Here is a 25,117-nt window from a genome sequence, read left to right on the forward strand (position 1 = left end):
TTCGTAATCTTCATTAAGGCTATTGCTATATTTCTAATTTAGAAATGTGCTAAATTAATCTTGTTTCATGTTTTGTTGCATTCGATTCCATTGTTGGTGATTTTTTTTTGTAGCCGTAGTTTTTTTTGAGGTACCACATTGGTAATGATGACTTCGCGGATGGATGGACACGCCCACAGCTCTCCTCTCTGCGTGGTGGAGATAAGACGTCGTGACGACACAGTGACGTTTCTCCTCTCATCCAGCCGGGCAACAGCAAAAACACACACACACACACACACACACACCGTGTGATCAGAAGCACCTCATCCACAACCCAGCGTCCGAGCCCCATAACCCTCACCATGAATCCTCCAAGAGCCTGCGTGTCCGCGTTGATTTAAAGACTGCTAAACAGGTCTACACCAAGAGGCTTTTGTAAGGACGCTCTTATTTATTTTTTCTTCACGGGGGGTACGCGGCGGAGTAATGGTCCCTGGTGTCCGTGCGTCGCTGCCATGGTAGGAGAGCTCTGCAGGATGCGGTCCTCCGGAGCCGTCCGGCCCGCACTCCTCTCCCGCCTCGCCTTGCTGGCAACGCTGATCCTGGCCAGCGACTGTCTGACGGGTAAGGGAACATATGACATTAAATAAAAGAGAGTTTGGAAGGGGGTCTAGAGGGAGAGCAGTGGGAAAACTGGGAGAAGTGAACATGTGAGACTTGATTCAGGGGTTACTGTTGGAGACTATTTCTGTCGTCATTGTTTACAAAATGCGCACCAATAATGTGTCGGGCCTGAAACTGGCTTTTTGTCTTGAACATGCCACTCTTAAGTGTTGTTAATGTAAACATGGTGTCGTGGTGTCTTTATATAGCCCCCCCCCCCCCCCCCCACCCCCACCAAGACCATAACACCTGCCCTCCCGTGATATTTATGAATGGCCTCGTATAGTAGCCTGCCTTATTTGGCGCTGTTGCCAAGACATGTGATGTGTTATTGAAATGGGATACTGTGTTTATTTTTAATCTAAAACGTTGATGTTTGATTTGCCTTTTTCATTGGCCTTCACTTGAGTAGGAGGTTATTGATTTGGTTAGATGGGTTTGAAAAACACTTGTTCTGCGTCATCGGTGTTTGGTCTGTATCTGGTGGAGATGGTTTTTATTATGTTTGATGGCTAAATGAGATCACAAAACAGCTCAAATATCCTGGGCAAAATCCTGCATCATTATCGTGAAAAACACTCAGCTCAACAACAACAAAATGCATGAGTCTGTTTTTTATCCTGTTCCCTGAATGACTCATGATCAATAATTCATCCGTATATTTTGTCTATATACCAATAGTTCTGCATAGGGTATGATGGATTTAGAATGTATGGGTACATTGAACAGGGTGAATCTCCAGCCAAATCAACCCTGATCCTGCTCCAGTATTCTGTCACAGGACAGACTTCTGGTTGGGTCTCTGGGCTTCATCCCCAGTAGGTACAGACTACCTGTAGCCATCCTGGAACTGGATGCCTTAACCCCACCTGCTCCTTCAAGGACATTTATTAAAAAAATTTTAAGTCACTTTGGATGAAGGTGCTGCTAACTGATTAACCTCTTACCATACTAACAGAAAGGGATGGTATTCTCACCTAATTTTACTTGTTGCAACAACAACAACAACAACATCTCTGGAACACTGAAATACAGGGGGCAGAAACTTGTTACATGGCACTTAATGAACCAGAAATCTCCATTTGTTCAAGAATAATATTTCACCCGTAACATCTTCAAGATCTTGATTTTCAGATATTTATACCGAAATACAATAAGGATATGTGCCAATAGACTACTTATATTAAAGTTCTTGGAATTTTCATTGCAGAGGCAGATGGATGAAGTAGTGGTATTCCAGACGGCCCTCTGCTATTATCAGAGCTGGAGGACTGTAGTCTCGATGACCAGAACTTTCCGACACATTCCCCCTGTCAGCTCAAGAGCCCGCTCCCTCTCGTCCTCTCCCCTCCTCCCCCTCTCTTCCACGCCCCTCCTCCCTGCTCCTCTCCTCCTCCTCTCTTCCTCTTCTCCTCTCCCTCTCCTCCTCCCCCTCTCTTTTTCCCCCTTACCTCCACCCTCTCTCATCCTTCTCAACTTCCCACTTCCTCCCCCTCCCCTCTTCCCCCTCTCCTCCTTCCCCTCTCCTCCTCCCCCTCTCTTCCATCCCCCTCCTCCTCCCCCTTCTCCCAGCTCCTTCCCCTCTCTGCCTCTCCCCATCCCCCCTCACCTCCACCCCCTCTCCCACCCTTCTCATCTTCCTACTTCCTCCCCGTCTCTTCCTCCCCCCCTTCTCTTGCTCCTTGCTTCTCCCCCTCTCCATGTCACCCCTCCTCCCACCTCCTCCTCTCCCTGTCAACAAACTATTTTGGGAGGAGACCAAAGCCATTCAACCACTTTCATATTTAAAAACAATACTCATCTTTCTTTTCCTAGCGGGAAAAATTGATGGGAGGGAGGTGGAAACATTGTTATTGGGCTGTTGGTTACAATCTCTCTCTCTCTCTCTCTCTCTCTCTCTCTCTCTTATTTTTATATATATATATATATATATATATATATATATATATATATAAAAATAATCGGCTGGAGAGATGAAGCAGGTTCATTAACTAAAGCCCAGTCCCTCATAATAATATCATCTGGAAAATGTCTGCCCTGTTATATCTGTTCCAGCTGAATTCAATCCCCAGCTGTGTGTGTGTGTGTGTGTGTGTGTGTGTGTGTGTGTGTTTTCCTTAAGCACCTCTCTCTCATTCACTCCTTTCTTCTCTATGTCCTTCACTGATTACACTCCAGTGTGTGTGTGTGTCTTACAGAGAAGATAAACTTTGTGTGTGTGTGTTTTCCATAACACATATTGGTATCTCAAGGTGTGTGTGTGTGTTCTTGTGTGTGGATCTGTGGACCAAGGCAGATTGCAGATTTTTCTTCATATAAAACATTATCTTGTAGTGTCATAGCTTAACGTCTGCATTGAGAGATGGAACAGATTGTAGTTTATTGTCCCTGTTTGTGAAAGAAATTGGATCTTATAGTCTAGCCAAAAGATAAGATAAGAGAACGTTATTGTCCAATTAATATATTTAAAATCTACATTTGTCGTCAACAATCTGGCAAAACAGTAAAAAATGAACAGGCAGGTAGTACACCGTTTAAAGAGGTCCACACAAATCATACAAAAGAAAGTACCTTTTATAAAGCAGAAAGTAGCTTGTGTTTTTCCTTCCATTGTATGCTCTCCATGAGCTCTGGGTCCTTAAGTTTTAAATGTGTGCATGCCTTCTTGCATGTGTGTGCTGACGTGTGTGTGACAGGTGTGTGTGTGTGTTTGTCTTAGGTGTGTGCTTGCATACGTGTGTGCTTGCGTGTGCATGTTTTTCTTTTGCGTGTGTGCGCAGAATTTTGCCGTTTGTGTGAATGAGCTCCGTTCCAGGAGGCAGTAAAACAGGAGACCTGATTAAACTGCTGTTTGCGGGAAAGGGCCGCTGTTGCCACGGGTTACGCCGACTACCTATGCAAGAAGAGAAAAAAAACTCCCCAGGTGCTATGCTACGTTTAATCAATGCAATATTAATCATTACAGAGACTATGGAAGAATGTTTCCGCTGAAGCAGTCCATACACAATGACATTTCAGTTGCGGTGTTGCCAATGTATTCCTGGGGAATTTAACTTCAACCTAGCATTGACGCTAGCGGCTAGCCAGGGCCTAGCGGAAGGCTTGGAACCACCCCCTTAAAGCTTCTGTGCTCAATGTTCAAACTTAATATTTAACACAGACCCATGTTTACCCTGACTTCTTGGTGCGCGTGCGATCAGATCACAGCTTTATTGACAACCGCACCATTGTATGTCTACACTCAAATAGGATTTTATGAGTTAAAAGTGCTGAACTCGCGTCTACTGGACGGCGTTATGGAACGCCCTCGATAAAAGTATGCAGCACATGATGAGTGTCCAGTGTAACTCTGGACACTCATCATGTGCTGCATACTTTTAAAGGAAGGAGGAAGATGTGGGACGAGTCTCCTTCATTACACTAGTTCTTTGCTGCCCTGACACCATGGTAGTCCATCATGGTGTTATGGCGCCCTGGTGGTGTGTGACTACATCCCACACAGAATTGAGCGTGGACATATTCCACTGTGTTGTTTCATGTCAGGCATTTGTTATTTGAATCTCCTCCGCACAGTATTTTCAGGCCTAGGTTGTTTTGTTCCCGGCCCAAAGGTACTGGGTTCGATAGCAAGTGTCATCAAGTGCCATCAAACTTTTCATTAGCATCCTTGATCTCTCTCAGTGTCTCTGTCACTCTCTTTCTCTCTCTCTCTCTCTCTCTCTCTCTCTCTCTCTCTCTCTCTCTCTCTCCCTTTTGGTCTATGCCTCTCTCTCTCTATGGGATCAGTGTATCTGTGTGCCAGACGTGAGGTCAACTGTTAAGCCACAGTCAGACGGGATGAGAGATGGGGATAGAGAGGGCAAGAGAGAGAGCTGGATTAGGTTAGCGTGTGCTCTGTAAAGCTGCTGGTCTGGTGGTCTGCCATGTGTTGATGTAGCGGGGGAGTGTATGTTGCTGCCTGGTTCTGTTGGACCTGATGCCAAACTGAACCCGGGTAACATGAGGACTTCAGGACCCTGGGGCACGCCTCAGACAGCCGCATACTGCTCCCTGACATGAGAGATGAAAGAAGGGTGTCTCTCTCTCACACACACACACACACACACACACACACACATACACACACACACACACACACACACACACACACACACACACACACACACACACACACACACACACACACACACACACACACACACACACACGCGCAGTCCCCCTCTGTCTGTCTCGTGACGCACACCCCAGTCATGACCTTTCCGTCCTGACGGATGGAGACAGCACCAGCCACCTTCTACTCAGCAGGTGGTTTGATGTTGGAATAGGAAAGAACTGATCTGACATTTTGGACGACAGAAACAGTTGTTGTTTTTTGACAATGTCCGTTTGAGTTTGAACTTTTGTATGCTTTTCTTTCTGTGGTCTAGCAAGGCGATATGGTTTATTGTTATAGATGGTTATATATTAGTAATCCTGACATTCACTTCACATTGAGAAATGTTTGAATGATATAATGCCTGCAGTAGTAGCAACAACAACTATAGTTGGAAATTGAACAAAACAAATCACTATGGCAACTTTTAAGATAAGAGATAAGATGAAGGTAAGGAATATTGAGGTATTACGCCATCAATTTACACAAAATTACGGAGGAAGACTCTTTAAACACAGGCCTAGGACACTATTGAATTATAATATTATTTCATTGGAAATAGAAAAATAGTGGAAAACAAGGCAGCATAACAAGAACAATACAATACATGGGACACACCGGGTCTCGTAGAGATCTCTAGCAGTTCTTAACTTAGGTTAGATGGTTAGAGAATAAAAAATGGAGGAAACATCTTTAATGATAACTGATAGTATTCAGATAAAACAATGACGTAGCAGATAATAATAAGTGAACCTGGGTTCAGTCGAGGATGGAAAAACCAAATGTGCGCACACTGTTTTGTTTCTCAAGTGTTTGAGCTCCACCTTTTAAAGGGGAAGCTTCTCCTGATTGGCTCTGGTGGGCTGACGCTGGCAGACTTATCCAATGGGTGTTGGTGGGAGAACTCCTTCCATGGTTCAATTTGGTCTCCCTGGATACTGGTTTCCATGGGTACTATCTGCTCGTATGGACAGTGGTCTCAGTACCACGCCTGAGGCCTTTGGTATGTGTATGAGGTAGTTGTTTCAAGGAACCCTGAGTCTGTTCTATGTCCACCTGTCAACAAACCTCTGGTTTCACAAAACCATGTCCACATAGGGTTATACAAACAACTAGATATAATAGCCTGAGTTCTTAAACTTGCGATGGCATTATAAATATGGCACATAATAATAATAATAATAATAATAATAATATTAATAATATATACAGTGGGGCAAAAAAGTATTTAGTCAGCCACCAATTGTGCAAGTTCTCCCACTTAAAAAGACGAGAGAGGCCTGTAATTTTCATCATAGGTAAACCTCAGCTATGAGAGACAAAATGAAAAAAAAAATCCAGAAAATCACATTGTCTGATTTTTTAAGAATTTATTTGCAAATTATGGTGGAAAATAAGTATTTGGTCACCTACAAACCAGCAAGATTTCTGGCTGTCACAGACCTGTAACTTCTTCTTTAAGAGGCTCCTCTGTCCTCCACTTGCTACCTGTATTAATGGCACCTGTTTGAACTCCTTATCAGTATAAAAGACACCTGTCCACAACCTCAAACAGTCACACTCCAAACTCCACTATGGCCAAGACCAAAGAGCTGTCAAAGGACACCAGAAACACAATTGTAGACCTGCACCAGGCTGGGAAGTCTGAATCTGCAATAGGTAAGCAGCTTGGTGTGAAGAAATCAACTGTGGGAGCAATTATTAGGAAATGGAATACATACAAGACCACTGATAATCTCCCTCGATCTGGGGCTCCACGCAAGATCTCACCCTGTGGGGTCAAAATGATCACAAGAACGGTGAACAAAAATCCCAGAACCACACGGGGGGACCTAGTGAATGACCTCCAGAGAGCTGGGACCAAAGTAACAAAGGCTACCATCACTAACACACTACGCCGCCAGGGACTCAAATCCTGCAGTGCCAGACGTGTCCCCCTGCTAAAGCCATTGCATGTCCGGGCCCGTTTGAAGTTTGCTAGAGAGCATTTGGATGATCCAGAACAGGATTGGGAGAATGTCATATGGTCAGATGAAACCAAAATAGAACTTTTTGGTAAAAACTCAACTCGTCGTGTTTGGAGGAGAAAGAATGCTGAGTTGCATCCAAAGAACACCATACCTACAGTGAAGCATGGGGGTGGAAACATCATGCTTTGGGGCTGTTTTTCTGCCAAGGGACCAGGACGTCTGATCCGTGTGACGGAAAGAATGAATGGGGCCATGTATCGTGAGATTTTGAGTGAAAACCTCCTTCCATCAGCAAGGGCACTGAAGATGAAACGTGGCTGGGTCTTTCAGCATGACAATGACCCCAAACACACTGCCCGGGCAACGAAGGAGTGGCTTCGTAAGAAGCATTTCAAGGTCCTGGAGTGGCCTAGCCAGTCTCCAGATCTCAACCCCATAGAAAATCTTTGGAGGGAGTTGAAAGTCCGTGTGGCCCAAAAACATCACTGCTCTAGAGGAGATCTGCATGGAGAAATGGGCCAAAATACCAGCAGCAGTTTGAGAAAACCTTGTAAAGACTTACAGAAAACGTTTGACCTCTGTCATTGCCAACAAAGGGCATGTAACAAAGTATTGAGATGACCTTTTGTTATTGACCAAATACTTATTTTCCACCATAATTTGCAAATAAATTCTTTAAAAATCAGACAATGTGATTTTCTAGATTTTTTTTTTCATTTTGTCTCTCATAGCTGAGGTATACCTATGATGAAAATTACAGGCCTCTCTCTTCTTTTTAAGTGGGAGAACTTGCACAATTGGTGGCTGACTAAATACTTTTTTGCCCCACTGTATATATTCCATTCTAGACACAGCCACACCTCACTGGTCAGTTAGTCATCACAGAAGTGCAGATTCATCACTGTCATGGTTGCCATCTCACTGGTACGCATCAATTCCTGTCCTCTAGTAGTGTAGTACATCCCAGTGTCATATAACGGTAGAGAACACAGTGTACCTCAAACTAAGAGTGCAGTGTATTTTTTCCCGCATTTTTATGATTATATTTATCAGTGTTACTCTGTGGACGGCCTAATGAGAATTATATCGCCAATAAAGCATATATATTAAAGTTTATGCAGGGGGATGATTGGAAGTTCTGTTGGATGTTCTCTGCTCAGAGAGAGAGAGTGTGCGTGTGTGTGTGTGTGTGTGTGTGTGCTTGTGTGACATCTTGGCAACATTAGGAGCCATAATGTTGCGTTGTAACGGCAATGCGGAAGACATTTAGAGGAAATCTCCACAAAGTAGCTGCCGATGTGGCATCTGTGGCATCATTTATTGAGACCAAACATCCCTTGAGTTCGGAGAGATTTATTTAGACTTGCAGCAGAGATGGAGGTAATGAAATGTTTGTTGTTTTCAATGTTTCATGTTCTTGACTCTGTTGTCCATCTGATGGCTTCGCGTTTTGATGGCGCTGTCTCATCTTAGCTGAGACATTGAGGTTCTGATCAACAAACTCTCTTTAATTGTTTTCAGCTTTGCTGTTTAAGTGAAATCTGGAGTGGGAGCTAAAGAGTAATCTAAAAGCATTCTTAAAGCACAGATTTCTTATTCTTCATGTCATTGCCATCTGTGAGAACAGTCTTGGTAATCTCTCGCCAGTAAAGCCACCCAGACAATGTAGAGAGGGCTGGGTTAAAATATTCTACCAGTAAACTCATTCATTATTGATGAATCCATACATTTAATCAATGTCTCCCAATACGGACTGCTGGGTTGTGTTTACAAAAATGCTCCCTCAAAAGATAGCACAATGCACTCCCAAACTATCTTAAGTGTTGGTTGAGGGTGTGTCTTATAAGACAAGATACGATTGTAAGATGGGAATTTATTGATCCTAGACGGGAAATTCAGTCGGGTAAAAATCCATCCAATATTAATGGTACTATTCACATCTGCATGTTGTCATGTACAAGAGTTACTCTAGAAACGTAGAACCTTTGATAGAGGGAGGAGCTGGTCAGCCTTGAGAGAGAGAGGGAGAGAGAGAGAGTTTGTGGAAATGCAGAGCACACAGGTTGCTAGGAAACAGACCAAACCAGGGATAGGTGATGGTCTTTGTTGGAATGTCAGGGTTTCAGTTTCACTGTAAAATGGCAAACCGCAAATCTTTGGACAAATTTAATCTCTAACCCTTCTTTCTCTTGTCAACACAATACACAAACAATTTGGACATCTGCACTGCTGTTAGTTCCATTTTTTTAAAATTGTAATTGCCCTCGAGGTACTTATATACCAGGGGCCGGCAACTAAGTTTGACCTCGGGCCAATTTGTTTTCCAGCCAGTAGGTGGCGGGTCAGAACATTATCAAAGGCTAGTTCAAGGAATTGATTAATGAAAGTGCATCTGGAACTGCTACGCAGGCCCGTCCGCTGGCTTAGCCATATGCATACCAAGCTCTAGATGACTCTTAAAAGAATTACATATAAACAAGTGTATGCCCTAATCACTTAAATGTCATGCCTGACCACGTTATAAACAGCAAACGCGATTGTGATTATTGCATTAAAAAAGAAAAATAAGTTATTTCATAATATTGCCTAGCAGGTGGGACATCCAAATTCATTCATTCAAATTGGTATTTGAATGAATTTATTTGCTGATCTTGTCCCCAAATAACTATTAGTCTAACCCTAAATAAGAAGATAAAATGAAAAAGTTGTGCGGTTGTCAGCCTGGTTCTCCAGTGGAGTCTGGCAGGTAAAAGTGTACGTAGAAAGGGTCTCATTATATGCAAAGACCATGCGTAAAGCCGCTCCTCCTTTCCTGATGGCATATTTGGCAGTGTATATGCCGTCTTATGCACGCCTTTTTCGCTGCACGGTCAGTGCGTTTACACTGCCCGAGGTAAATTGCCTGCTTGAGCTAGCACCCCAATTTACCCTCCCGGACCCTACACATATTGGCGGTTTATTGGGTTTCATTCTGATGTAAATGCGACGGCTCCGCGGTTCTCTTCACAGAGACAACGCAGCGATATCATCATGAGGAGTTCTAACTGGAGAGAAAGTGAAATCCGCGAGCTACTGATCATGTGAGAGAAGGTGATGCAGTGTATTAAACAAAGACGTTGAAAGATTAAAAGCGATCTACGAGACAGACGCAGAGGAACTGTCCTTACGAGGCTTTTGTCAGGATAAAAAACAAGTGGTCAGCAAATTAAAGAATATGTTGGCGTTTTGCATTTGTAAATAGTTAATCGCGTTTGTGGCCTACACTTAGACGTGAACTCATTTTTGCATGTGGGTGAATTCGCCGGGCGTGCCAAGCCTCGACCGAACCGGCTTCTCATTGTAGAAAGGCCTTATGCTGTAGAGAGGGCAGTAGTGTGCACCTAAAAAAGCAGCCAACCACTCTTTAAACACTTCCCACAACACAACACACACACACACACACACACACACACACACACACACACACACACACACACACACACACACACACACACACACAGAAGGGGCTGCTGATTGACTGCCCACACGCACATATACGCACACCATGGCGGGTACTGACTGACTGCGCACACACAAACCTCCGTTCCTAGCCTACTCACCGTTAGAAGAGCTGTAGGTGAAGTAGCCTCATCAGAGACTCTACTTGCGTTAAACAGAAAAGTCTCAGAGCTTGGCGTCTTAAATCTTTTGTGGACTTTTGTCAACAGCTCCTGCCTTTCTCTATGTGCAGTATCACACAAAAATAAGTAATGTCGGGTCGCCATGGTTGTTGTATATAGGCCTATAGAGGGTGGTTCCATTTCATTTAATATTGCATAATTCCCAACAGGGGCGTAGGAATGAGTGACAGATCCGTTAATGGTTTGAACAGAAATATGTCATAAATTAACAACACTGAAAAAATTCACAAATATACTTTATTCTACTAAAAAGATACATTTGTAAATGTAAAGGAAAACACATTTTGAATGGCAGTAATGAACTGATAAATATCAAATCAATTATTTAATTGCACACTCAATCATCCAGTTTTTTAGAATAAGAAGCGGTGACAAGACGCTGTGTTGCGCTTTTAAAATAAAATAAAATATTTTTCTCCCCCCGGTATAATTTTTAGGTGGGACAAATGCGCCTGTCTCCAATATTGGAGGGGACACGTCCCCTCTGTCCCCCTTGGTTCCTACGCCCTTGGTTCCCAATAACTCCCGCTCAGCCCCTCGCAGCTTACGCGTGACCGTGATGAATGTGTCTCTAACCTTCCGGGAGTAGTAGCAGGATTTGTTACATTTAAATTAAAAAAGCGGTTGTGAAAGAAAAAAAAATACACGGCCCTTTACATTTACCGTATTTCCCGCACTATAACGCGCACCGGATTATAAGGCGCACCTTCAATGAATGACCTATTTTAGAACTTTTTTCATAAATAGGGCGCACCGGATTATAAAGCGCATAGCATAGAAGATACTGCAGTCAAACGTTTGACTGGGGATGCGTTATGCATCCACTAGATGGAGCTGTGCTAATTGTATAGCTCGTCACGCGCAACGCAACTGTGAGGACGAGTTGCTGCATTTAGCAGATATAAAACTGGAACCTTTATGACAAAAAAGTAAAACACAATTACGCAGTTCCAAACCTTCGATTTTTTAAATATCTTGCAAACGTGAATGATACAAAGTAGAGCATCGCACCCTCGAATCTTGTAGTGTGGCCAGTCTTCCGCCCGATTTCCTGGCTCTGTGATCGTATAGTGTGACCTTCCGTGAGTAAGCGCAGTAAAATGCTGTGTGCACTGACTACGATAGCCGTAATGCTGCAAGCGGTGTGGCTTTATCGTAGTCGTAGTGAAACATTTTATTATTATTATTAAATTGTTTTTATTGGTTTTTCATACTGAAACATTTTGACAGAGCGCCGTTTACAACCAGTATGGATCAACCAATTAACCAATTGATCCATATATAAGGCGCTCCAGATTATAAGGCGCACTGTCGTTTTTTGAGAAAATTACCGGCTTTTAAGTGCGCCTTATAGTGCGGAAAATACGGTAAGCTAACAGATATAGATATTTGATATTCAAAAATTAAAAAATTTAAAAAATCATATAACTTCAGAATAATCTGGCGCCTGTTGCCAACCCCTGTTGTTTACCTTGTTAGAGCTTGGTCAGGCCACCCTGACTCTTCAGGGAAGTTGTTGAGCTGCTGGATTTCCATACAGACTGTGTTCTTGAGTTTAACTCTCATTCCCCTGGTTGGAAACCAGCAGAGAGTCACTTGCTGCTCCTGCAATTTCCATTTCATGAAAGTCAAATTACCTGTCCAACCTTGTATTTATTCATTTATTTGTGCTTAACCTTCCACCTTCCAACCTTCAACCACAACCAACATTCCCTAACCCTATAACCCTTACCCTAACAAGTAAAATTCAAAACCACCAATATTCCAAACCAATAGTTTTCTAACATTCACTACCAGTAACTCAGTAACAGAGAGAGCAGTAATATTCGATACTTGTAAAATCCCAAACTATCAACTTCCCCTAACCCCTTCAAACATTTGGGGGCTCCACCTCTAAATAATTACTAGCCTCCAGCTGCTGCAACCCAATCTAAAGGCAGTATAAAAGAGCGATAGCCTTATTAAGCTAGACCCCCCCAACATCCGTTCCTGACGAGTAGTGAGGGAATCGGTAAACAACGATCCAACCACTCCAACGACAGCCAATTTGGTGTACAGAAAAGAAAAGCGGTTAGAATGGGATGTGCTAATCTAATGGTCATAACTCAATATAAGGGGGAGAAGAAAATAACATCTGAAACTAGTCCAGGGCCCTCTCACTCGCTGTTACTCTCTCTCTGTCTCTGCATCTCTGTCTTTCGCTATCCCTTTGTGTCTCTTTTTCTTGCGCTCTCTCTCTCTTTTTCTCTCTCTCTATCTCTATCTCTGACTCTTTGTGTCTTTTTTGTGTCCCTCTGTCTCTGCATCTCTCAGTCTTAGTCTGAAAAAATAATGTCAGGAACAAATGCAATGATTGACGTGTGAGCACATGATATTGTGGCCATGTGGTCAATCTGCTGTGTTGACATTGACGGATGTCATTGTCATTGACTTTGACCTGTCTTTGACCACAATCCGAGCAACTTCGGGTAACCGGGCTGACGCCCTTCCTCTCTCTCTCTCTCTCTATCTCTGTATGTTTGGTTAGACTCATCGTCCTAGGCTCTGCTCTAATTTCCTGTCACATTATAACCTTCCAACCCCCCCCCGTTCCACCTGATGCTTTAGTCCAGAAGCCTGAGGACCACCGCACCCCCCCAGCCCTGCCCCGCCCAACGTTGTTAATTTGTGCCACGATGACTCACCAACCCCCTGGTGACGTCACGCCGTCTCTGGTTGCCATGACGACGTGCACATAGCAACCCATTGTCTCACATAGTTGAGGTTAAGATGATGATGATGTTGATGGTGGTTCAAAGGAAAGGAACATGAGATTGCTGGCCAAACTGCAATAACTTGAATGTTGTTGTTTTTTAAATGCTTTGTGGCTTGCTGTAGGCTCTTGGTCTGCACAACTCTTCCTGTTTACCTTCTCATATCCCCTGTGACTTCATGTCCAGACCTGGACTATTTCCCTCCTCCGCCAGATGAGCAAGTACAATGTCAGACCATCACATAACCATGTCATAATCTCCCCCTTACCTAACTGTGTCACAACAAGAAGATAAATTCAGACTGGACTTTCCTCAATTTTCTAAGGTCATTCACGCCATTCAGCTACTCCGGTTTATATTTGATCAGTGAAAAAAGATTGTTAAAGATCATAATATATATAAAATATATATCATTAACCTGAAAACAGAAAAATGCTAAGATACTGCTTTTAATGATTCTTTTATCAGAAGTATGTTTGGTTGAATAATAAAGTATACAACGTACAAAGGTACGTGTAATTCATAAAAGCATGGTAGCAATGGTAGAGTTCCAAGTGTGGTCTAGTGTGTGTGTGTGGTTATCGGTGTGTGGGTCCCAGCTGCTCCTCTATCTAGGAGAGGGAGATGAGCGTCATCACCGCCTTGACTCCATCACTCCCCGGCAGAGCCTCTCTGGAGAGCCATGACTCTGCTGTCCATCCTCCTCTAGTCTACCAGCACCCAAACACATGGCTGGCTGAACTTAGCATCGTAATGACATAAACTCTGCATACTATAGTAGTGAATAGAACACTAACCATGTGTACATAAGCTCCATCTACAACTACTGCTACTACTACAACTTCTACTGCTACTATTGCTGTGACTGCAGCTGCTACTACTACTACAACTACTACCGCTTCTAGTACTGCTTCTACTACTATTACTACTGCTACTACTGCTACTACTAGTAGTCGACTACTACTAGTAGCCTACTACTACTACTACTACTATACTACCTTGACTACTGCTGATGCTGCTGCTAATACTGCTAGTACTACTACTACTACTAGTAGTAGCCAACTACTACTAATACTACTACTACTACAAGCACCTTTTAAAACGTGTACAATGATTGTTGTTATCATCGGATGTTTACCATACAGTATCTAAAGCAGGATCGGGCAGGATACGGAAGTGGCTAGGGTGTTGAGCGACCATCCAAAAGGTTCTGGGTTCGAGTCTCAATGTCTCAATGCAAGCCTGCTAACCCCTACCTGCTCCTTAGTGACACATGAACTTATCAAAATTCACTGTAAGTCACTCTGGATAAAGAGTCTGCTACACTCCTAAGAAGCAAATCATAGTAAATCCAGATCAAATATGGTTTGGGAAGTTTTCCATTCTTGTGCATAATGTAATTTATGTCACATTTTTTATGTAAAGTTATGTAAAGTTTAAACTCTGTGTCAAGGGATACCTTTGTGTCTTTGCGTGCGTGCCTGTGTGGGTGTGGGTGTGGGTGTGGGTGTGTGTGTGTGTGGGTGTGTGTATGCGTATGTGTGTGCGAAACTCATGTTAAGATAACAATGTGTTTTGCATCATGAGAGGTGGAAAGCTACGTTCTTTTTATTCTCTCCTCCAATGCTCCAAGTCTGCTGTTGACTTGTCACATACGACCACGTAATATGTAGAAGTGCATAGAAGAGACACTTTGGAACAGACCGTTAATCGTAGCATTAATAACTCCAACTTCTGCATTTGCTCAATTCACGTTTAACTAACCTTGCAGTCCTATGATATAGGCCACGGGAAGTGAAACACCCCATTGACCTATATTTGAGCTTGGCTGCCTTCAGACTTAAGACATAAATCTCTTTATCATTTGATTTTGAGATCTTTCAACCACAGTTAGGGCCTATTAGACTGTCCTTATGTTTCTTTGTTTCTCTGACATATGGTGCCTCTCTCCCCCAACCACCCCCAGGCTCATGTCCCAGGAGTCTGGACTGCGCAAGGGCTGGCCGTCACTTCTGTCCCCTGGGGGGAACGCAGTGTGGCCCCTGCCTTGGGCCCCTGGTGGAGGACCCCCACGGCCGCTGTATGGTCAGGGGACGTAGGGCACACCACAATGGTAAGCTGCGCTGGTTAGCTGTTGGTCTGAATATTTCCTGATTATGCTTACATCCAGGGCTAGGCTTTGGTGCCAGCAACACATGGCACTAAATAATTGTAATAATTTACAAATGCATTTAATTAATTTTTAATGTCACAATTACATTGTAAAGATATTGAAAACATGAGCCTACCTTGTTTTATATTATTAGACTTTTTTTCAAATCAAATGATTTATTAATAAACCATTTGATTAATGAATATTTGCTGTCAATTCATATATTTATGAACATATGTAGTCTATATATTAGTACATATATGATATGTATGCAGGTCAGAGGATACTACGCTCTGATAATCAAATGACCCACTAGCAGCACACACAGAAACACACACACACACACACACTGACAATCAAATGACCCTCTACCAGCCTCTGTCATCAGCATACCACACACACTCACTCACACAAACACACACATACTTTACCACATGCTCTGCAGATTATCTTAACACTCAAGCATACACTCTCTGGGCCCTATCTTAACAGTCTGAAACGCAAGTGAGAAGCGCCAAGCGCAAGTAGCTTTGTGGGCGGTTCAATGGGGATGTCGCTATTTTACCAGCACAAAAATGACTCTTGCAACCGGCGCAAATCTAAAAAGGGTTGGTCTGAAGTAGCCTAATTACCCGTAGGTGTGGTTTGGGCGTAACGTGCAATAAATCAATGAGAGTGCCAGCTCCCATCCCCTTTAACCCATTTGTGCCGGCTGCTGCGCGGCGCAACATTGTATCTAGTAGATACAATGTTGCGCCGCGCAGCAGCCGGCACAAATGGGTTAAGAGCCATGAGCACATTTGAATCTGACGAGTTGATATTTTGACAGCGCGTCTGCAGTCTCCGATGAGACAGATGCACATGAATTTCAAACTTCAAATGGCTCAGTTTATGGCCAAATAATATGGCCTAATACACACATAGAATAAGGATTTCTTCCACAACTTCAGAAATACTGAGTCCTCAAAAAAATTTGTTGGCAAAGAAAACTTAACACACATATGATATGCGGTAAATGTGGTTCTATTTAATGATATACGCAATACATTATAAACATCGTTTCTTATCAGTATTGTATGCATTATCGTTATCGACTTGTGTTCCTAATATGCATGTGTCCCCCCATTAATATACATTGCCATGGACTGTATTATGAGTTACGTGTTTAGTTTGCGTGTGTTTAAACAGATGGACGCATACACGCGCGCCCGCATTCATTAATTATTTTACAGATACACACACGCGCGCCCGCATTCATTCATTCTTTTTAACACTCACTCGCGGTAAAACAATGTTTTCTCACGATCAAATACTCATCAATCCTAAAAGTTATGGGCATGTACACGATGTCTGTGTCAAGAAAATATGTGTTTGCTGTACGGTGTTTGCAGATGCATTGATTTAAAAGTACAGCTTATTACCGCTGTATCAGCTGTTCTTTCCCAAATAATTTACCAAGAATGTGTGGCTAGGTAGATGAGAGAAGCAAAGTGTATGCGCGAGGTGCACAAGCAACATTATGCATGCGCCCTTAAAATAGCGTCTGAACAAAGCGCCACTGACTTTAAACCAGGTATTTCCTGGTTTGTGGCGCAAGTGATTTCTGAAACTCGCTCTCGCTCGCTCTCTCTCGCTCTCTCTCGCTGCCCTCCACCCACACAGTCAGAGCAGCCCAGTAACTCAGTAAAGCTTTTCCATATCCACCCACACACACACAACACACACATACACAAACACACACAGACACACATGGCAGCACATTCATTCACTCAAACTAATTTCATGAAACTCTCTCTCCATCTCTCATTCCCTCTCTCTCACACAGACATACACACTATAGACACACACTCATCCACCTACTCTAAATAATGAATATTACGTTTGGGTATGCACACACACACACACACACACACTCGCGCACACACAAACACTGCATCACTGTGTCAGCTCTTTCTCCTTGATGACATGTGACTACAACTCACTCCACCCACTAGAATCATGCTCTCATTACCTCATCCTATAATCCTACCATAGCCTCATGTGCACACCCTCTCATAATCTCATCCTCTCATAGCCTTCCTCATGCCATCATATCATCATGTTCTAATGTTCTCATTTCCCTCAGCCTCCCTGCACTCTGCATTGCACAACTTAACACACAGCCTACCGTGGTTGGTTTTTAGTGACTATTTCCTGATGACTGCACTTACCATCTCGAACCACTAGAGGGTAACAGCCTCAGCGGGGGGATGGTTTGTTTGAGGGTTAAAGCAGCTCGTAAAACTGTCTCAATTGAATAATGTATTATCTCAAAAATAACGGAGATGTCGAGATATGAATGTGCCACCCTATGAATACAAACAATTGTCATAAATCCAACTGGGGTTCAGCATATGACGTACTACTTGGACCAGCGGTTGAAGGATGTATGATTGTAGTACATAGGGCATGTCTTAAGTGTGTGTGTCTGCTTGTGTGTGTGTGTGTGTGTGTGTGTGTGTGTGTGTGTGTGTGTGTGGCTCACATGATGTGTGTTTATGTGTTTATCTACAGGTAAGAAGACTGCATACCCTGAGCTAGATGAGGAGATAGATTTCCTGTCCACCATCGTCACTGAACAGCGGGTAACCAAGTCCAGGAAGCCAGGTATCAACCAATCACAAGCCAGCCTGAAGTCGCATATTAATGCAATACAGACAAATACATCAGTTCATTGCTTTTCCCAATCTTGGAATATAGATGCACTTTTGTTATGTTGTGACTGCAGATGTGTTCTTGTAACATGACACAATATAAACAGTTGTGAATATTTATCTCTCTCTCTAGAAGTGTGTCATTCGGGTGTGTTTCACAAAATGTCTTTAACATTTGTTAATCCTTGTCCACATTGGAAGAAAATTATCAAAAAATATATAAATATGTATTGAATTATTTCTTGCACAGCGTCAACCCCGGTGCAGGAAGCTGCGGTCGTCAAGGAGACGCTGCCCCTGGTGGTACCCAGCGCCACCTACAAGCCAGTTGCTACTGCAGCACAGGCAGCCAATCAGAGCACTGCAGCCACCCCCTCGGCCCCACTCCTGGCGTCCAATCACACGGCAGGTCTCTCTGGGGCTCCTGTGATCACCCCCTACGTGCCCAATGACCACGTCTTCGTCGGTACGTCACTGTTCACCGACATTCACTGATATTCAAGAATATTCACCGTTTTTGTTTTGTATCAATTGTTTACTCCAAACTCCCATTTCCCAGAATTTGGGAAATTCCAGCTATAAACCCCTGCTCCTTCCTTTCCAAAAGGATTTATATTTAATTTTCTCTGAACCTCGAGACCGGCCTGCACAATTTGTGCTGGCAGGCAACACAAGCAGTCACTTATTGACAATTAGCTCTGCCACGCCATGTTAGTGCTCATCAATGCCATGGTATATGAGCCGCGAGCGGGTGCAGGGACTGATTGACTCCTGCTCTGGTGCAACCACAGCTCCACACAACCGGATCCCTCCAGACCACTCCTTTCCCTAGCTCCAGACACTGTAAGCTCTCTCTGAGACTCCTAGGCCAGTAAGTGAGGGCCAGATCTAGGATGTACCAGTTCTCTCTGAGACTATACCGGTGAGAGTGGGCCAGATCCAGGAGGTACCAGCTCTCTCTGAGACTCCTAGACCAGTGAGAGAGGGCCAGATCCCGGAGTGGCTGGTGTCTGGTGGTTCCCCTGTCCTCTCGGTGGGCGATGTCGACCTTCGGAGCGGTGCGGTTGGTCCGTCACTCCCTCCCAGTCACCCTGGTCCTGTCTCTGTTCTCAGTGCTCAGCAGCACCTTCATCGTGGCTGGGTCCCTGGCGCTGGTGGCCGCCGGAGTCTGCTGGGTCAGGTAGGAACCCTTTGTTTGTTTGTAAAGCTCTCTTTACTTCAGTTTTTTAATCCATGTACTGTATGAATGTCATGGTTATGTCTTGGTTATCATCATCATTATACATTATTATACCAATATTGTACTGAGTTAAATATGAAAGTAGGCCTATACTTGTATGTGTATATTTGTATGTATATAATGTTTATTTTCGCTCTTGATTTTCTATCTTAAGTAGGGCAGCTGTGACAATTTCCTACAGGTTTAATTAAAGGGGACATATTATACCACCAGGTGTGAGTGTGATTAGCCTTACAAGCCGTTTCGAAAAAATCTGCCCCATATGACATCACTAGTGGGCGTGTCCACCTAGATCTGTGCTGGATAGATACTAGCCTACTAGCTTAGCCTACCCAGTGGACTGAAGTAAACGTTGCTCATCCATGAACGGCTGGTAGTGAACGGCTTGTAAGGCTAATCACACTCACACCTGGTGGTATAATATGTCCCCTTTAAGCACTGTAAATGTGAATCAAGGTCAATCACGGCAATCAGCAGTAAACCGCTGCTATGGATAACAAACCATTGCTATGGATACTATCAACAGCAATGGATACTACTTCTAAGCGATAAATAATGTTTTAGTCAATACAACCTTTTTTGGACAAATGATTGATTTCTCTCGGAAGAAGCCATAAATAGCTGTGTAATACGCAGCCCTACGCCTCGTGACGGGGTCCTGCATCTCCCTGCCAGGGGCCTATTTTGCGAGGTTGACCAGCTCGCAGTACAATATCCTGACCTATTGTACTGTAACGTTGAGTTGGTGTGCATGCCTATGAGTATGATACCAATGAAAGTTTATGTTACGTTACCCTTGTTTATTGGGCACAAGATGAGAGACCTAGAGGCCAATGTTGTGTGTGTGTGTGTGTGTGTGTGTGTGTGTGTGTGTGTGTGTGTGTGTGTGTGTGTGTGTGTGTTTCAGGTTAAAGAGAGGTGTAGGTCTGTCCCAGAAGGTGGAATACCCCACCTACGGACTGATGAGAGGTCACTCCTACGACAGCTCTGTGGTGAGCACCATAAGTCTGCTTTATAGATGCACGTAACAGACACTTTTTGAAAAGAATGGTTTGTTAAATTATAGACTCTACAGTCAGTTACTCTCACAAAGCAAACTGTATTTTTCTGTGTCTGCGTATGACACAAATCATTCATGCACATGTAATGAGTTATCGCTTAGCTTGGAGCTAAGGAGCTAACATGGCTTGTTGTCTCGGAAACAGTCTAAAAGTTTCTGTTTCCATGACAACTAGCCACGGTACTCCTTAGCTCCTAACTGAACATCCTAATGACAACCTCTTATTATACATCCGTGATGGAAAAGCAGTGTGTGCAGACACAATGTTACAGTTTTGTTGTAAACGCAACCTACCCTTTTTTCCGAAATCAAATGGTCATTTTGCAGTTGTCTCCTTCAGATCCTCCTGTGATTGGTTTGCTGGTAAAAAAACAACTCTGAAATTATGAAGAAATGTCGCAAATGCTCTCTCCTTAAGTATATTGGGTTTCCTTTTATGACATTTTCTATTCATTTTGCTCCCCAGCCAGGGGATAAGAAGCTTGCCCACAGTGCCCAGATGTACCACTACCAGCACCAGAGACAACAGATGCTGTCCCTGGAGAAGTGAGTAGCAGCTTGGTGAAGTTGGATTAGCATCAATGCTGATGGTCAGGTATTGCCATATTACAGTATACCTGACCAGTGTTAATGTATCACATTGATGCTAATATATTATTTAATTCTTTATTAGTTAATTACTTTATTCTCTCTCTCTCTCTCTCTCTCTCTCTCTCTCTCTCTCTCTCTCTCTCCCCCCTCTCTCTCTCCCCTCTCTTCCTCTCTACAGACATCGAGGCGAGCCAAAGATACCCGACTACGCAGCAACGTCGGACGAGGAGACAGAAGACGGGGACTTCACTGTCTACGAGTGTCCTGGTTTGGCTCCGGTGAGTTAACAAGCATTACAACTGTGCACGCTTGTGTCACCCAACAACAGATCGGTTCACAAGTGAACAACCATTTTGTCCGCAGACCTAAGAGTAAAGTGAAGTAGCACTACTTATTAAACTTTTATTAACGGCTCTTGTTTTTAATAATGTGTTAGCACTAGGAAAGCTTTTCAATTCCGAAAAAACCTGTTTACTGGGCGTATAATGAATACAAAACCTAAAAAATTAAAGAAAATGTATTTTGGCCTTGCTTTGTTCAATAACAGATTAGTACAACTGGAAATGTGCTAGTGATTGCTATAAACAATTACTTTTACATACGTTTGCGTTGTTTTCATGGCAAAACAGTGGTTGAATTATTTCTAAGTGATCAAGTTAACTTAATGGAATTGCGTACAGAACTATGGTGTTCCAGAACGGTGTTTAGTCAGTAAAAGCTGACTAAACTTTATTTCCCTTCTCTCTTCAGACTGGGGAGATGGAGGTGAAGAACCCGCTGTTTGACGATTCCACCCTCTACCTGCAGAGGTTCCCCCAGTAGCCTGGACACACACACACACACACACACACACACACACACACACACACACACACACACACACACACACACACACACACACACACACACACACACACACACACGTGTGTCTTGGGGTGATGTACATGATGCAGGAACTTGAAGAAGCAGGAGGAAGTGTGTAATGGAAAGAGGAGAGCAGGGAAACAGGAAGTAGAAGAGTGTGATGGTTTAAGCGTCCTGCAGAAGAGACATGATTCGGTTTGCTTCTGACTTTCCAACTGTCCCTCCGGCTCTCATACGACCAACCCTGCCTATCAGTGGTTCCCTACCTCTCTTCTCTGTGTCCACTGCTTCTGCCGTGTGCTATTCTTTATTTCATATTGCTCTTTAATTCCCTCTATGAGTCATTCTGACAAATATCACCATCCTAGCCATTTACCAGGCGCTTTTATCAACAGCGGCCCTAAATTAATTCAGTTGCAGGTCATTATGGAGCAGGGAGAGCACTTCTGGGTGTCATAGCTCAGGAATGCCTACAGGTTATTCTGCGGACATCAGGGTTTGAACCTGGTACCTTTCGGCTGGGAGTGGAACGTCCTAGCCACTACACTATCCTACAAAACACTCCTTACCGTATAATCACACAGCTTTTATTTATTTTTGAGACTTTATCACTTTAAGGTAGCAGACATGTTTTTATTAGCATAAGTATAATCAGGGAGTCGCAACAAGACGCTGAACTCTGGGACAGAATGGGCTTTCATTTTGAGTTTTATTCTCTGCTTGGAGCATTGCTCCAAGACTGCTTGTGCTTTCGGCTGCAGACAAATATTCACATTAACTGAGATTAGAGACGTTTCTGGGTTAAATCCTTCTAGTCGCAATCCTTTTTTAAATCTCCAATGCGCCTTTGGTTCGTGTTTTGAACATTGAATGGAAATGTTACACGGCAACACACCCAAGCATCGTAACGTGTAACCGTACGTTGCAATCGTAAGTTTTAATCGTTCGTTTTTTGACACCGTATCGTCCTTTGCTCTTGTTCCTCTATGCATGATTTTGATGAAGCTGTGCTATGGCAAAAAAAATAAAAGTAAACAATGAATAAATATGCATTTCCTGTACAGTTCTCGGCAAGTTTACTGTGTGAACATGCTCACTATAAAACTCAATATAACTTGAATGATTTTGGAGTCCCTTTGAAACAGTTGTAACTAGCGCTCTGACCCGGTGCTGACCCGACCCTCCGCTCTCTCTCCTGGTGTGTGTTCCTCTGTATACCGCTGCTAACGTGGAAGAGGCTGATGTGTTGCTGGTCTAACTGTACCACACACCTTCCTCGTCTAGATGTTTATTTACTTGAGAGCCCGAGCAACTACTGAACTGTTGTACTTTGTTTACCTTTTTGTGTTGTTCCCGTTGAATACACAGGGCGCCTATAGGAACCAGCGTCGGCTAGGCTTCAGTTTGGTTTCTTACTCCTATCCATCTGACTGTATGCAATGTCCATGCTACACGCCTAGAAGCCTAGGTGGCTTTTCTGGGCTCCTCCATAACCAAGGATGCAGGGTTGTGATGTTGGAGACCGGTTTATTGTAGGGTTTGCAGACATTGATACATGACGATGGCGCTCCATGCAGGAGATCGCCCCGAGTGTGTGTGGGGATGGCTGGTTTGACCTATTGCCCATTGATGTCTCAGCGGGCAACATGTGTGCAGCCTCACCCAGCACCAGAGTCCAATCAGTCCGACTGAGGCCAGGTGACGCTGCTGAAACCAGCCATCATCCACACACACTTGAGTTGAATTGAACTGTAAATGTAGAATGACATCCAGATGTTATGGTTAGATCAGCTTACCAGCTGGTACAGTCCATCGGATAGGCTGGTAGGCTGATCTATCCCTCATACATCTGGTTGGACGCACCCACTAGTGTGGTGACAAATGGATTGCTTTTTAAATGGCTTGTAAGGCTGATAAACATCACAGCATTTTTGAAGGCCCCTAAATGTTACGCCAACCTTAACAAATCCTCAGATGTTTAAATGTTGTTATCTGGAGCAAATTGAACTTGTGAATATCTGCTATGGCTGGTGTATGGGAACCCTGTGTTGTATTAGAAAGTGGCCTGTTGTGGTTGACTCTCAGGAAAGCCACTTCCTGTGGCTCCTCTTAAAAAGTTGTGACACTCGACAGTTGTGATACTGGACCACATTTTGTGAGTTTGCAGTTATCTTAATGTTAAAAAAAAAACATTTAGTTTGCACCAATAACAGCCAAGCTCATTCTAAAGTTTTAAAAAAACACTAGCTCATCATAAATCATAAATCATCAGCAAGAATAAGTAATGAATTCATTTTTTATTAATTTATTTTAATTTATATGGCAGTCAACTCACAGAGATGATATCTGGTAGCTACTGTTATGCTCCCATTTAAAACCAGACTCTGACTGTATCACATTAGTTCCTTCACACTGAAGTTTTAAAACTACAGCTCGACAGTACTACTGGTCCAAACTACAGTTCCATGGTTAAAACTGGTTATACTGGTTACAACCACAGTACTACTGCTAAAAACTACTCATGACTATTAGTAGTTGGTTGGAACTACAATTTTGTGAAGAACTACAACACTTCTGGTTGAAACTACAGTTCTACTGGTTAAAGCTACAGTATACATGGATGAAACTATATATTTTACAGCTTAATGTTGGAGATTTTTTTAACCGATTTTTGTGGTACTGTTTGAAAATGGTTGAGCCTACCGAGCAAACACATATGTTTCGGTATCAATGATTTAATAAAACTTTTATGTTTTTATTCAGTGTTTTCTCAAAACCTCTGCTCTTTCCTTTCCTTCCAATAAGTAATTTTACCCGAAAACTGGCTTACTTTTGGCTCTATCTTTCTGTGTATCTTGTTGAAGAAAGCTTTATGTCGGCTAGACACCCTTGTTACATACTCATGTCTGTACAAGGGATGTACCACTCTTTAGAAGGTTTGGCATGCATGTGGATATGCTGACGCTGGGGAAAAAGTGAAATAAATCAATATTTATATTATGTGAACTGAAACCTTGTCCGTTGTTTTCGTCTGTTCACCAGTATAATAGATTTTATTGTTTTCCCGTCTGGGATCAATAAAATAGGACTTTGTCTTATCTAAGGTATACTGAAGTATTTGGCCTAGTAGGTAGCCTAGTACCCAGTTAGGTTTTATTATTTATATTTTATTTTAACACCCTGTTTTCCATTTTATTGGTTGGGGATTCATAGACCGTATTGGGCTAGTACATTGCTACATCACATCACATCCGGACGTATAGGAATGTTATTGCTAGTAATTGTGATTTGTTCAGTAATAAGTAATTCAGTAATT

The 25,117-nt window shown here is 43.1% G+C and overlaps 1 protein-coding gene across 1 annotated transcript; it reads left to right on the top strand.

Moving 5' to 3' along the window:
• Nucleotides 1-497: 497 nt before the first annotated feature.
• On the top strand, nucleotides 498-21,759 carry npdc1b (neural proliferation, differentiation and control, 1b; the record flags this gene model as incomplete). The annotated part of the gene is made up of 8 exons (XM_079753031.1): nucleotides 498-606; nucleotides 15,168-15,314; nucleotides 17,907-17,977; nucleotides 18,314-18,512; nucleotides 19,160-19,221; nucleotides 20,813-20,892; nucleotides 21,116-21,215; nucleotides 21,688-21,759. The coding sequence occupies 8 exons, from the start codon at nucleotides 498-500 to the stop codon at nucleotides 21,757-21,759; spliced, it is 840 nt and encodes a 279-aa protein (XP_079609157.1).
• Between the last annotated feature and the right edge of the window lie 3,358 nt (nucleotides 21,760-25,117).

Source organism: Pollachius pollachius (assembly GCF_949987615.1).
Source record: "Pollachius pollachius genome assembly, chromosome: 1".
Lineage (NCBI taxonomy): Eukaryota > Metazoa > Chordata > Actinopteri > Gadiformes > Gadidae > Pollachius > Pollachius pollachius.